This window comes from Suncus etruscus, chromosome 9, assembly GCF_024139225.1.
Source record: "Suncus etruscus isolate mSunEtr1 chromosome 9, mSunEtr1.pri.cur, whole genome shotgun sequence".
In the NCBI taxonomy this organism is placed as follows: Eukaryota; Metazoa; Chordata; class Mammalia; order Eulipotyphla; family Soricidae; genus Suncus; species Suncus etruscus.
In genome coordinates, this window is record NC_064856.1 from 102092690 (window position 1) to 102107335 (window position 14646).

A 14646-nucleotide genomic window follows, 5' to 3' on the forward strand; every position below is an offset into this window, starting at 1 on the left:
GAGGACTAGTTAAATGGATTATAGAAATATAACATTCTGTGAAATTACTATGAATAATCATGTGCCACAAACTTGGAGGTCCTGAAAAAAATAGATAGATTTTTAGAATAGTTATTTCTTTTTTTTTTTTTTTGGTTTTTGGGCCACACCCGTTTGACGCTCAGGGGTTACTCCTGACTATGCGCTCAGAAATTGCCCCTGGCTTGGGGGACCATATGGGACACTGGGGGGATTGAACCGCAGTCCGTCCTACGCTAGCGCTTGCAAGGCAGACACCTTACCTCTAGCGCCACCTTCCCGGCCCCAGAATAGTTATTTCTTAACTCTGAATGAGAAATGTCAATTACCTGTAAGGGAACTCTGGTGCATTGGTGATGTTAAGAAGGACAGAACTAAATATTCAAACCATGGAGTCAACAACAATAAAATCATGGCACCCAAACTTTAAGCCAAACTTAAAAAGGTGCCTGTTATGATGGCAGACTGGGGCAGGGTAGTGGTGATATGGGAAGAACTGTGGGAACATTGGTGGAGAGAGATTGACAATGGTGGCGCAATTGGTGCTGAAACATTGTATGTGTAAAACAACTATGAATAATTTGTAAATCACAATTCTTAAAAGAAAAAAATGGAGATAGAAGAAATTTACCTCATCATGGTAAAGGCTATATGTGTCAAATATACAGTTAACATGAACAATTGTGAAAAACTAAAGTTGTCCTCAAAGACCATCACAAGGATATCCACCTTCACCAATATTAATTGATATAGTTTTATGTTTGCTTTTTTTTCTTTATGGCAACACCCAGGAGTGCTCAGGACTTACTCTTGGCTCTTCATTTAGGGATCACTCTTGGTAGGCTTGTGGGGAACATTTTGAGTGTTGGGGATTGAACCTGCTGTATGCAAGGCAAGCTCTTTATCCTCTGTTGTATCTCTGGCTTCTTTTCTTTTTTTTTTTTTTTGGTTTTTGGGCCACACTCATTTGAAGCTCAGGGGTTACTCCTGGCTATGCGCTCAGAAATCACCCCTGGCTTGGGGGGACCATATGGGACACCGGGGGATCGAACCGAGGTCCATCCGCTTGCAAGGCAGACACCTAACCTGTAGCGCCACCTTCCCGGCCCTTCTTTTCTTTTTTATTAGTATCTTTATTTAAACACCTTGTTTACAAACATAATTGTGGTTGGGTTTCAGTCATATATAGAATACCACCCCCCTTCACCACTGCAACATTCCCATCACCAGTGTCCCAAATCTCTCTCTTTCCAACCCCACGCCCACCTGTACTCTAGACAGGCTTTCTACTTCCCTCATTCATTCACATTGTTATGATAGTTCTCAGTGTAGTTATTTCTCTAACTGCACTCATCACTCTTTGTGGTGAGCTTCATGTAGTGATCTGGAACCTCCAGCCCTCTTCTCTTTTGTCTCTGAAATTAAATGCAAGAATGTCTTTTATTTTTCTTAAAACCCATAAATGAGGGAGACTATTCTTCAACAATCTCTCTCCCTCTGAGTTATTTCACTCAGCATAATAGATTCCATGTACATTCATGTTTAGGAAAATTTCATGACTTCATCTCTCCTGACGGCTACATAATATTCCATTGTGTATATGTACCATTTAGCCATTCATTTGTTGAAGGATATCTTGGTTGTTTCCAGAGTCTGGCTATGGTAAATAGTGCTGCAATGAATATAGGTGTGAGGAAGGGATTTTTGTATTGCATTTTTGTGCTCCTAGGATATATTCCTAAGAGTGGTATAGCTGGATCGTATAGGAGCTCAATTTTCAGTTTTTGGAGGAATCTCCATATTGCTTTCCATAAAGGTTGAACTAGATGGCATTCCCACCAGCAGTGGATAAGAGTTCCTTTCTCTCCCCATCCCACCAACACTGCTTGTTCTCATTCTTTCTGATGTGTGCCACTCTCCGTGGTGTGAGGTGGTACCTCATAGTTGTTTTGATTTGCATCTCCCTGATGATTAGTGATGTGGAGCATTTTTTCATGTGCCTTTTAACCATTTGAATTTCTTTCTTGTCAAAGTGTCTGTTTATTTCTTCTCCCCATTTTTTGATGGGATTAGATGTTTTTTTCTTGTAAAGTTCTGTCAGTGCCTTGTATATATTGGATATTAGCCCCTTATCTGTATTGGGTGAATAGTTTCTTCCATTCAGTGGGTGGCTCTTGTATCCTGGGCAAAAAATGTCAACATAGAAGTCTTTGCCATAGTAATTAGGCAAAAAAAAACAAACAACTAAATGAAAAGTTTTCAAGTTAGAATACAAAAAGGTTAAACTCTTGCTATATTAGATTGTATATATTTTCAGATAATAAAATATGCATAATAAAGTCTCAGATGTCTCACTAATAAAACTTATATTAAGTATTAAGTAATTACAATTGATAGTAAAACTAATCAACAGTCTTGACTTGGATATGAAAACAGCTGTAATAATCTCCCTTGAGCTGAATTATCCCCTTGTTGTAGACATCATTGGTACTTCAGCCAGATCCCATTTCAACTCATTGTTTATGTGTATGATAATACTAAGACAATTTCTGTTCTTGTGGTTTCAAGTACAGACTAATTCAATGAGTATACCACACTGGAAAAGTTGGGTGATTAATTTCTTTGTAGGTAGGCATCAATAAAGGATAGAAGAAAAAGAAGAGATAAATGACATATTCTCTTTTTACTCTACAGGTGATATTTCTATAATTATCTTATAAATAAACCACTTGAACACAAATCAAGTGCTGAAAAACTGAGTGGAAACCTTCTGCAAATTATATTTCCACTTTGAAGTTTATTATTCTCCATTATTATTATATGAAGAGAATAGAACTGAAGATATACTTGCTGCAGATAGTGAAAGTGAAAAGTGCTTTATTCTTCAAAACAGCTAAATCAGATAAATTACTTCTCTTCCTCCTTGCTGAACTATCTTCTCTGTACTTGAGTAACCGTGAAGAGGAAATTAACTTTCATTCTTTGTATATCTGAAAATGCCTTCATTTTTATCATTATACAGAATTATAGTTTATCATTGTATAGAAATATGGATTACTAGTTATTTTCTCTCAGACCTTTGAAGATATTAATCCACTGTCTACTGATTTTAATAACAGAAGTTGGCACTAACTCTGGTTATTACTTGTCTATTTCTCTCTGCTGTCTAAAATTGAGTACTTACTGCTTTCCACAATGATAATAATGTGATCAAGTACATATTTAAAAATGCTTACAATTCATAACTAAATGTGGTATTTCAAATAGATGGTTTATTATACTATTCACACTTGCAAAATCTGATATATTTTGTATTTTGAACATTTATTTCTTTTGCTTCCCCTATTTTTCTCATTCTGGAACTCCTATATATAAATGCTGGATTTTCTCAATCTATTTTTTTCAGTCTCCTACATTATTTTATGTTTTTCTTTTCTTTTTTAATTCCTCAAGGTTGCATTTTGCATACTTAAAATTTTATAATTTTACATGTTAATCTTAAACTAAATGTGTTCTAATATAATTAAAAATATTAAAAATATCCTCTTTTTGGGCATGGAAGAAAATATCCTCTTTTTGTTTTCTATCCGTCCCTTCTACTAAAATAATTTATAAAATCATATACACTTTAATGGAATGCTCTTTTTATGTTTCTGTGTAGATTAATGACTGTGTATTTTTGTTTCATTTGTTTTCTTCTCTGATTTTTATGAACATGTTTTTATATAGTTATGTATATTTAGATCACACTTATTTTTAAAGTTATGTCCTGACTTATGATTTATTTTATGTTTGCATACAATATTTATCTTAGGCTTGATTTGTCTTGCTTATTGAATTTCTTGACTGCATTTAATGAATAAGTTTACCCTATATATATTATTTTACTATTTATCTAAAAATAATTATGTAGCATTTTGTTCTCTCTATTTTGTATAGTTCTCACTGTAAACTATTTTGCAGTTTCAGTAGGAAAATTTCTGATACTGTCCAATGTTGTAGATAATTGGTGGCCTGTTCTGTTTTTGTTAAGAGGATGTCTCATTCATTTAAAGCATGGAGACTGATTCTGAAACAAACCAAATAGGTATTTAGAGATATTTTTTTAGCATCTAGTGGAAGAGATCATTGTAAATTCCATGTTTTTTTTTTTTCAGGGAGTCCGTCTCTGGAACTCATTACATGTACTGATATACTGTTTCTCAAAAGCATCACTTTCAGTTCTTCATCAGAATAGCTAAATAGCCTTATTTCTTGGCATTGAAATTTATTCATCTTCTAGGTCAAGGATACTTATGTCTATACATATTGAATTAAAATTTGTATCTAAAATATTTAACAGAATATGTATCTAAAATCTACACTGAAAGTATGTATCTAAAATATGAACTGTATAATTATGTGTATATATGTATATATAGTATATGTATATATATATATATATATAGAGAGAGAGAGAGAGAGAGCAGAGAGAGACAGAGTATAGGGGTTAAAAGCAATCCTCTGAGCAATGCCTAATATGACCCTCCAGGTTCTCTAGGCACTTAAATGTTGGCCTGAGTAATTGCCACCATCACAGAGTATGAGGAACTCTGCATCATCAGACCTTTTCACTCTCTGATTCTCTAGCCCAGTTGGCCAGAAGTCATGGGGGAATGGGTCTCAGACTTTATAAACAATAATGAGATTTCCCCTTGTCAAAAATTTAAAATGTAAATTATATAAAATTTATATGTATTTAGACTAGCGGAAAAATTTTCTCAGTACTTTTTCTCTAATGTTAAATGGGTAATCTATTGATGGAATTTCATTTGTATATAATGAAAAACATGAATATTGGATATCTAGTGCAATATCTGTGAATATCTTCAATAAATTATGTCTGTTCTTTTTTCTGATATGTAGGTATTTCCTTTAGTTGCAGTCTTTACAAATAAAATCTTTCCTATCATAGTTGGTAGTTCTGTTATCTACTAACCTGACTGCTCATTTTTAATTTTTTGAATTTCATTATAGCACAGAATGCTTCAAAGGTCTCAGGGTCATATGGGCTCTCTTGAGATACACATATTGAGTTTGTCAATAAAGTGGAATACGATCTACAGTTACATGAGATAAAATAAAACTGAATATTGTTGAGTGATCTGACATGTCCTCTCTCTGGGAAATAGAATACATAAATTTTGAATCCAGTAGGTGGCAAGAATGGATCCAACACAATGCTGAATTAATTCAATCTCAGTTCATTCACTCATTGATTCTCCACCTGCATGATAATTCAGTCTCATATTTCCCCATTAATTAATTTAAATATTTGTAAAATAAATAAGTACTTGAGAAATCCTAAAGAAAAACAAATCTTGAAAAACTTTAGAGGGTTGTTGTATACGCTAATGCCTAGATTTAGGGTGTGCAATATCAAGCAGGTTGACAAGTTCAGACATAAATTATTTTTGTTAATTTTTTGGACTACATCTGGTGACACTATTCAGTATGGTCTGAGTCCAGGGGACCATGTGTGATGCTAAGGATTAATTTTGGGTTATTTTCTTGGAAGGTAAGCAACTTAACACTCAAACTCTCTCTAAAGACCCCAGGAACATTTTTCACTTGTAAAATCCTCATATTTGTTTGATAAAATCTGAGTAGTCAAGGATATTATTTAATTCCTCTATATCCAAAGCAAGAATTTCTCTTGCTGTTGTTATTCAGTCCTGGTTATACCAAGTAGCAGTAATTTGCGGAAAAACAGGTTCATTCTGATATTACTCATACTTTTTCTCTTAGACCACTTACGTTTTTTTTCTCTACAAAGTACAATAGTTTGAGTGGCTTATTCAAATACATGTTTATTGTTTTCTTATAATTCTCAACATTGGGTACTCACAGATTCAGTATGGTGAGAACCTGCTTCTTGGATGATAGATTGCTCTAATTTACTGAGTACTCATGTGGTGAAAGGATAGGGAACTATAATTAGGATAAAAATCTCTTTTGTGAAGGTCTCACCTGACACTGAATCTCTGTGGTTCCAAAGTTATTATCCTTTTCAATAATCAATTTGGATTGAAATTGAAATATTGTATTGACAGGGGACAGAAAGCATCTAGTCTCTTATAGGCATTAAGTTCATGAACTACTTCAAATAAGCAGATAATTTTAGTTGTATATGACTAATTTTTATTTTAAAATATGCAGAAGTATATTTGACATGATATAAACTATTACATTATACCATTGCTGCCCTACATAGGATGTAAGACATGGTTAAATTATTGCCCATACAGCTGTATGTTGCTTGTGTCCCTCACCAAGACTGAAAAGACGAGAGTATCTTCATGGGTACTCATTAGGGTTCATTTACTTAACCTACTTATTGTCATCAGGGGGATTGGAATTTTCGTTGATATTTGTTGAAAGATTACAAACCAATATTAAGGGTTATGATCCCCCAGTCCTCCTAAAAGTAGATGTTTGCAGGAACATGAAAAATTCTAGATAAGTTTCTTCATCCAAGTGAACCTTCTTGTTAGCACAAAACTAAAACAAGGGATGACAATTTTCCCAGATGATGAAGTATTGGGACTGGAGCAATAGCATAGCAGGTGGGCATTTGCCTTGTATGCTGCTGACCCTAGTTTGATCCCTGGCATCCCATAAGGTCCCCTGCACCTGCCAAAAGTGATTTCTGAGCTCAGAGCCAGAAGTAACACCTAAGCACTGTTGGGTGTGGCCCTCAGACAAACAGATGATAATGATTTCCTTATAAAGAATGTAACATTTGGGTAAAACAAGGGCTCCATATCAATAAAATATTTATATGTCAAAAAACCCTGTATTTAATGTGCTCCTATTTAAAACTGTGATGAAGCCCTGGGGATTTGGGAAAGTATCCAGAATATAATCATTGAAGGTTGTAAACAGACCTAGGAATGATACTAAATCAATAGTGCTCTGGTATTCGCATATCTCTTCAAGTCTTTGAATGCTTGGGTTAAAACAATTATTGTGTTATACTGAGATAAGAAATTCTTCATAAAATAATTTTCTTTCACTTTACTATCTTTTATTTTTCCTGCAGTATGTTACAGAATTAAATATTCATTAGCTGAACATAACTGGAAAAGATGCTTTGGATCCCCACAAACAGCTTCAGAATTCTCAATTTTCCACCATCTGCCCAACACTAAAGTCTTCTTTTATCCTCTCATGAAGATTGATTTTCACAGTGTCAGTACAGTGCTGAAAAAAGATTGGCAAATAATTGTGTGAACAGTAGTTGCCAAATGAATATTATATTTTCCATCCTACCTCTTCTATATTTCAGACTTTGGGGAAACTGACTGTACTTTACAAGTTACCTAGTACTTTGTTCTATCTTATATCTATTAAGTCATATTCACTTGAGGTGAATTCAGGAATAATATTTAAACATTTCTTTGTATTATAACTGGAACCGACTTTCCAAGTGCTTCTGGGGTGCTTCATTCGACAGTTATATAAGCTGAGAACTTTTCATAATCTTGTTTACAAAAACAAATGACTTTACTCCTTGAGTTTCAGTTTTCTTGGTCAGGGATGAACTGTTCTATGCTTGTATAGAAACCTAAATGGCGTATGGTGCTAATGATTTGGTATCAAAACATTTGATCGATCCATTGTTTTAGGGTCACAATATTCACAATGCTACCTGCATACTAGTTAAAATAGGGAAATACTTGACAAGAATTTATGTAGTTTTCTCTGTCAGGGATCCTTTTATGAATTTTATCTATTAGAATTCTAAAGAAAAATAGAAGTTGATATACTTTGCCCTTTAATTTTTGTGTTACTAAAATTCAAAAAATATATATATTAAATATTTTATATATAGAGAGAAAAAGGGAGAGAGATTCATCTTTATTAGCCAACCCACCAGCGGCATCCTTGCCAATGAGTTTAGAGACTAGGTATATGCTAATAGTAAGGTATAAACTTTACAGATCTCTTGCTTCCAATGGAAATTAATTTCTTAAATAACCTGAAATGAGCCATTTACACTATGCATCTAACAATTTCTCAAGGTCATCTTAGCAATATTAATGTCACACTATGTAAACAAATCATGGAATTCTTAGAAATCCTAGTAACTTAAAATGAAATGTAGTTTTGGTATAAATAATCAATGGTTTCCCTACAAAACAATTCAGGCCAATTAAGTGATATAGTTGGTGTCCCTTCATATCTAAGATTGTAACTATTGTAACTATGCATTAATTAATCATGAGTCTGGAGAGATAGTACAGGGTTAAGGTACTTGCAATTAGCCCTGGAACCACACTGTTCCTGAGCATCACCTGGTTCAGTTCTGGAGGTCCTTGAGTACTATCAAAGTGGTTCAGAAACCAGTAGCATTCCAACTCTAGAACACAAATCATCCTGGGCCTTTCCATTAAATATCAGTCCAGTTATCTGAGGTGGGGCCCTCTTGACCACCACTTTAGAAACTAGATCTCTCAAAATAATCTCATCTGTGGAAAAGACATAACAATTCTTCAATTCAGTCATTTTCCAAAGTACAAATAGACCTAATGTTATTTAGGAGGGAAACTACATACCCCCCAAAAAAGACTTAAAATTCAAAAATATTGACATAAACCCAAGAAGCCCAATAGTCTCTACATACACTATTACATTTTAAAAGGCTGAGCCCAATGAGAACATTGCTTTTCCATATACCTTACTGAATGCACTCTTGACTTCTTTGTTTCTCAGGCTGTAGACCACAGGGTTTAGCATGGGGATGACCATAGTATAGAATACAGACGCCATTTTGTCTGTGTCCATGGAATGGCTGGAATTGGGTTGTAAGTACATGAAAATGATTGTCCCATAGAAGATGGAAACAGTGGTTAGGTGGGAAGCACAAGTGGAGAAGGCCTTCTTTCTTCCTTCAGCTGAGTGCATTCTCAGGATAGCAAGAAAAATGAAGAGGTAAGAGCTCAAGATTACAAAGAGAGTGAAAAGGACATTGAAAGCTGCCAATGTGAAAAGTACAATCTCATTTGTGGCGATGTCAGAGCAAGAGAGGGATAACAGTGCAGGAATGTCACAGAAAAAGTGATTAACCACATTGGAACGACAGAAGGAGAGGTGGAAAGTAAAGCCAACATGGATAGAAGATTGCAAGAGTCCACATATGTAGCATCCAGTGACCAATGAGGCACACACAGAACTTGTCATGGTGGTGGTATAATGCAATGGGTTGCACACTGCTGCATGACGATCGAAAGCCATTGAGGCCAGGAGAAAACTCTCAATAGTGGCAAAGGCTGCAAAGAAGAACATTTGTGCAGCACATGCATTGAAGGAGATGATGTTTTCTCCTATGAGAAATCCCACCATCACCTTGGGAGTGACAGCCGAAGAATAAACACAGTCCACCAGGGAGAGGTTGCTGAGAAAAAAGTACATGGGAGTGTGGAGACGAGAGTCCAACAGGATCAACAGGATCATTCCCAGGTTCCCAACCAGAGTGATGAAGTAAATTAAAGTAAAGACAATGAACAAAGGGATCTGCATCTCTGTGGCGTCTGTTAATCCCACAAGAATGAATTCAGTCGCTTGAGAATTGTTCTCCATCCAGTTCATTGGAGACCCATCAGGACAGGTTTCTGTAGTAAGATGAACAAACACAAGGTAATGCTCGATGCTGAACTGAACTGTGGAAGGGATCTCTAGGATCCCTTTACATGAAGGTAAATCGAATGCTGGATGAGTTGGGTAGAGCGAGGTTTTTATTTAGAAGTAATGTGGAAGGACACTGAATTGCCCCTATTTGGGTGACCAATAGTGACCAGTATGATTCTATGACACACCTTGGTTTGCTTCTATGGTATAAACTTATCACTTTAAAACACATTGAAATCTTCCTCATCTTATCTTGCAAGCATTCTTGTCTAAGAGGGACATAGAACAACGAGTAGAGAGTGAAATGTGAGAGATATTTGTTACTTAGTTGTGTATGTTATGGACAAAACATGTCATATCTCTGAGAATCCCTCACTACCTTGTTCTTATTAGCAGAAGACATATGTGTCGTTTCCTACACGAAAATTACGACCGTCACACTTTCATGAAGTCTCTTTATTGCGCATCAACCTTAAACTATTTGTCTTCAGAAGAAACTGTTATACAGAAAGGCTGAGGTGCAGAGGGTGATGGTTGGGGTACAGTCTGGGGGGGGGTGGAGGGCTGTAAACACCGGTGGTGAAATTAGCCCTGATTCAGTATATGTCTGAAACCCAACTATGAAGGACTTTGTGAATAACAATGGTTTCAATAAAATAAAATTAAATGATAATGAAAAATAATAATAAAATAAATATTTTTTGAAGAATGGTAACTGAATAAAGGTCAAGAGAGAAAAAAAGAAACGAACACTTGATCTTCTCAGTGAGGTTTTCACTTCTTTCAGCAATTATAAAACTGAAGGAACAGGTTTTCAAAATGTTGATGCAAAGCTTTAGTTGTTTTTATGTACCAAATTTTATTTTTTTCTCATAGATTCAGTTTTTTGATGTAGCATGAATTTTAATAGTATTAATATTCATATTTTAGTCATATGGTGTTACAGAACACCTGTCACCACAGTGACAAAATATTTCCCCCACTGTCCTGATTATTTCAAACTCTCATTATATATGATTTTTTTTTTAATTTCCACAGAGATAAATGAAACGTTAAAAGTTGCCTTTGCTCTTAATATAGAGATTCTAAATCTCTAACAAGTCATAGATCTATCTCTAGACATACTACTTTGCTAATGTTTCCGACTGAATTAATATGGAGTAGCTGACTGATTTATGGGACAAGACATAGAATCATAAGCCATGGTACAGTGTGGGAGGCTCCTCATCTTAGGATATACTTTAAACTCTAAACCCTAATTAGAATTTATTTCTTTTATATTCACAATCTTTTGTATCCAGAATAATTCTGCTAAAAAATCTTTATCTTTAACAGTGGCATATTTGAGACAGACCTCAGGAATTGTTAGCATTATGCTTCATTCAAATAAAAGTCTGACCAAGATGCTTTATCATTTTAAAGGACGCAAGAATAAATTATTCACCCAATTCATGCAAAATAGGATTTGAACCCAGACAGTTTGGTCAAAACGCATAGTATCAAGCATTCTCCTCAAAATACTGTGTGAAGTTTATGCAACTGTATTTATAAACCTTTTAATCTTTTAAGGGGAATGTGAACATTTTTTAACATTTAAGTAGATGATGAATAAAACAACAAATTGTTTGAAACACTATCCAATAATGTCATTCTCCAAACAAGTGATTAGTTATTATTATAATTCTGATTATTATCTTATGGCTATTACTCTACTACTAAGATCCTTTTCTACTCTCTTTATCCTCTTTTAATTTTACTATTTGAATAGGAAGACCTTTATGGATAAAGTCTGAAAATGTAAACACAATTATAGAAATAAGCAATATAAGCAGGCAGAAGTGGCTAATTTAAAGCTATCTAATTATGTAGCAATATAATCTTCTTATAAAATAACTTGGAATTAAATTCTTAATTATGAAATAATATAACCAAATAATAGACATAAATAATAGAGATAAGATTAAATTTTAAAAGAAATGGAAAATTGTGTCAGATATATATATATATATATATATATATATATATATATATATATATAAACATAATATTACCATTTAAAAGATTGTCCAGGTGACTTTTTGTTATTGTTGTTGTTTTGGGCCACACCCGGTGTCGCTCAGGAGTTACTCCCGGCTATGTGCTCAGAAATCACTTCTGGCTTGGGAGACCAAATGGGACGCTGGAGGATTGAACCACGGTCCATCCTAGGTCAGCTGCATGCAAACACCCTACCGTTGCACCACTGCTCCGGCCTCATTTAGGTGACTTTTAATCCAGGTATAAGAATATACATTTTTTAAAAGGTACAGAAAAGAGTCATTATTTAATTAGCACTTAGGCAGGTTTTGGGGGGGCATCAGGTACACTTTAGAATCTCAGTTTTATTATCTGTGAAGTATCCCATTTAAGTGTCACCCAGAAAATCTACTTTTCAGAGGTGAAAAGTGACATTAAATGACATGTGAAGCCTTTTACTACAATGCTTGACACAAGAAAGCATCTAGAATTTGTCTCTTATTTGTCCTATTCTTTTCTCACAAGTCAGCTTTGTACCAGGAATTTGCATTACAAAATGAATAACAAGTTTTTGGTATTTTTCTGTGGACAAAGCCAGATGTACAAATTATATCCTCAAAGTGCTAAGTAGTATAAATGCTTCTCAAGTATTCTGAAGCAGTCACAAAATACCCGGGAATGTCAGTGTTCTTCACAAACCATACCACTACAAGACCATAAGCATTCTAATTTTATTAATAATCATTGAGAATATTTCTGAACTGGCCAAATCTTTATTCTTATGATGAAAAATATTTTCTCTCTTCCTTCTAAGCTGCAATCCTGCCCTTATATGGAAATACATATAATCATTCTTTGGAAAAATTAAAAAATACATTTTAAAATTAGACAAATTGGCCATGACTTTCTATAATCTAGCTGATCTCTTCTTGAATATTGTAGGATATTTAGCCTTTAACACTGATGACTCAAACTCTAATATTCTTAAGGAATCTGACTTATCATTGGAGCTTCCCAAATGGATGTTGAAACATCTAAATTGCCTGAAATTCAGAAAGGCGATGATGACACTTGACTCTTATAAGTATAATCCGCCCTAAATTCAAGACGATTGGCAAGGGCATTTCCCCCCTGAGCTCCAATTATTTAGACAACACATCTGAAAGGAAGCATAGGAATTTCAGAGCAGCCTCGTAGATTGGAAATGTGGTAGAAGGGAGTAAGACAATGACTACAAATCAAACTTAATTGTTCTATTTAGGTATTTACACTAGGTTTTCTTTCTTTTTAATTTGCAATAAAAATATATACATATATATATATATATATGACCTTCTAGAGACTCATCCTGTTCTAGTTCATTTTGATTAAATATTGTTGTGTGTGTGTGTGTGTTACTCACATTCATCCTAAGTGAAGACAAATGAAACTACACAAAAGAGGATATGCAAAATCTTCATGCCTGAGTTGTTGATCATAAGTCCACATCCAGAGCAACATCTTGCTAGAGAATTTCCTTTCCCACATGTGGAGCTGTAGTTAGTTGTGCAACAGAATCTGGGCTGTGCTCTTGCAAATATCAAAGCAAACAGCATGACGTTTATCCACAAATCTCATGAGGACACATTCAGTGTGGTATGGATAAATTTCTCAAGAGAATCCCACTGTCAGATAGACTCTCCTACCCTGAATCTAAATCTGAATATATTTTGGTTTAGGAATCATGGGGAAAGAAAGCTTAAGAGACAAGAGCCTTGAAGTATTCCATCAACATTGGCACACCCAAATTAGGTTAAAAATGTAGAATCTTTTGATGATTTTGTTTTGTTTTGTTTTGTTTTGTTTTGGGTATCACCTGTCTGTGTTCAGAGCCTACTCTTGACTCTCAAGAATCACTGTAGTGCTAGGGGGGACCCTTGTATGGTGTTTGGGGCCCTTATGTGCTAGAGGCACACACCCTACCTCATGTTCTATTTACTTGAGTTGATACCAGAATATCATGCAAGTCCTCTGATATATCATTCTTTCAGAGGCCTATAATTCTCCCTATGAATTTTTTATAGTATTTATTTGTTTAATGTCTTAGCACTACATGGCTCATTGGCATTTGTAGATGTCATTTTTATTGTCCTTAGTTGTTTGCTCTCATTTTCATTTTTTACTGAGGCATAACTGACATATCGTATTATTTAGGTTATAATGTATAAATTTGATACAATTTTTACTAAAGATGATTGCAATTATAATATTATCTAATACTTGTTACATTATTTTTAATACAGCATTTAAATTCTAGTCTCAGAAATTTTGAAGTGTATAATAAGTTATGTAGACTATAATCACTAGTATTCATTATATATTAATAATTTATTCACATTCTAATGACAAGTTTATACCCTTGAAGCAAACATAAAAAGCTGAAGAGATAAAACAATAGCCACTTATCATGTGGCTGACCTGAGTTTAGTTCCTATCTCTCCCTAGCACTGACAGGAGTGATCTCTGAGTCCAGAGTCAGGACTAAGCCCTAAGCATCACTAGATGTGGTCCAAAAATCACCCAAAAAAGCACATAGAGTTTTAAATATTTGCATATTTGTTATGTAAAATTCTTGTCAAGCATCTCCAAGTATTCTGTTATTTCTGTTGTAGTTTCAAAAGTAGGTATAACTTGTTTACAATGTCCCTTATGTGTCTTATAATGTTTAATTCTGTTTGATTTTTTCTATTCAGTTCAAATATTTTTTTCAAACACATTAGTATTATAAGCTTATGCTATGTCTAATTTGCTTTCATGAAGTACTAATTTAATATATTTATTAATAGAGTTTGCCTGAATCCATTTATCTTCTTTCTAATATTTATACTCCACAATCCATGACTGCCTTACTTATTTTTTTAATGTATTGACACACTTTTTTCAAATTGTATTTACTGGCAGAAT

General features: G+C 34.3%; 2 protein-coding genes across 2 annotated transcripts in view; both read right to left on the reverse strand.

The window, feature by feature from the left end:
- The window catches only part of SSRP1 (structure specific recognition protein 1), a 1220984-nt gene that overhangs the window by 1051116 nt on the left and 155222 nt on the right, over positions 1–14646 (reverse strand). The window lies entirely within an intron of this gene.
- On the reverse strand, positions 8695–9648 carry LOC126017710 (olfactory receptor 5B12-like). The gene has a single exon (XM_049779762.1). The coding sequence runs from the start codon at positions 9646–9648 to the stop codon at positions 8695–8697; it is 954 nt and encodes a 317-aa protein (XP_049635719.1).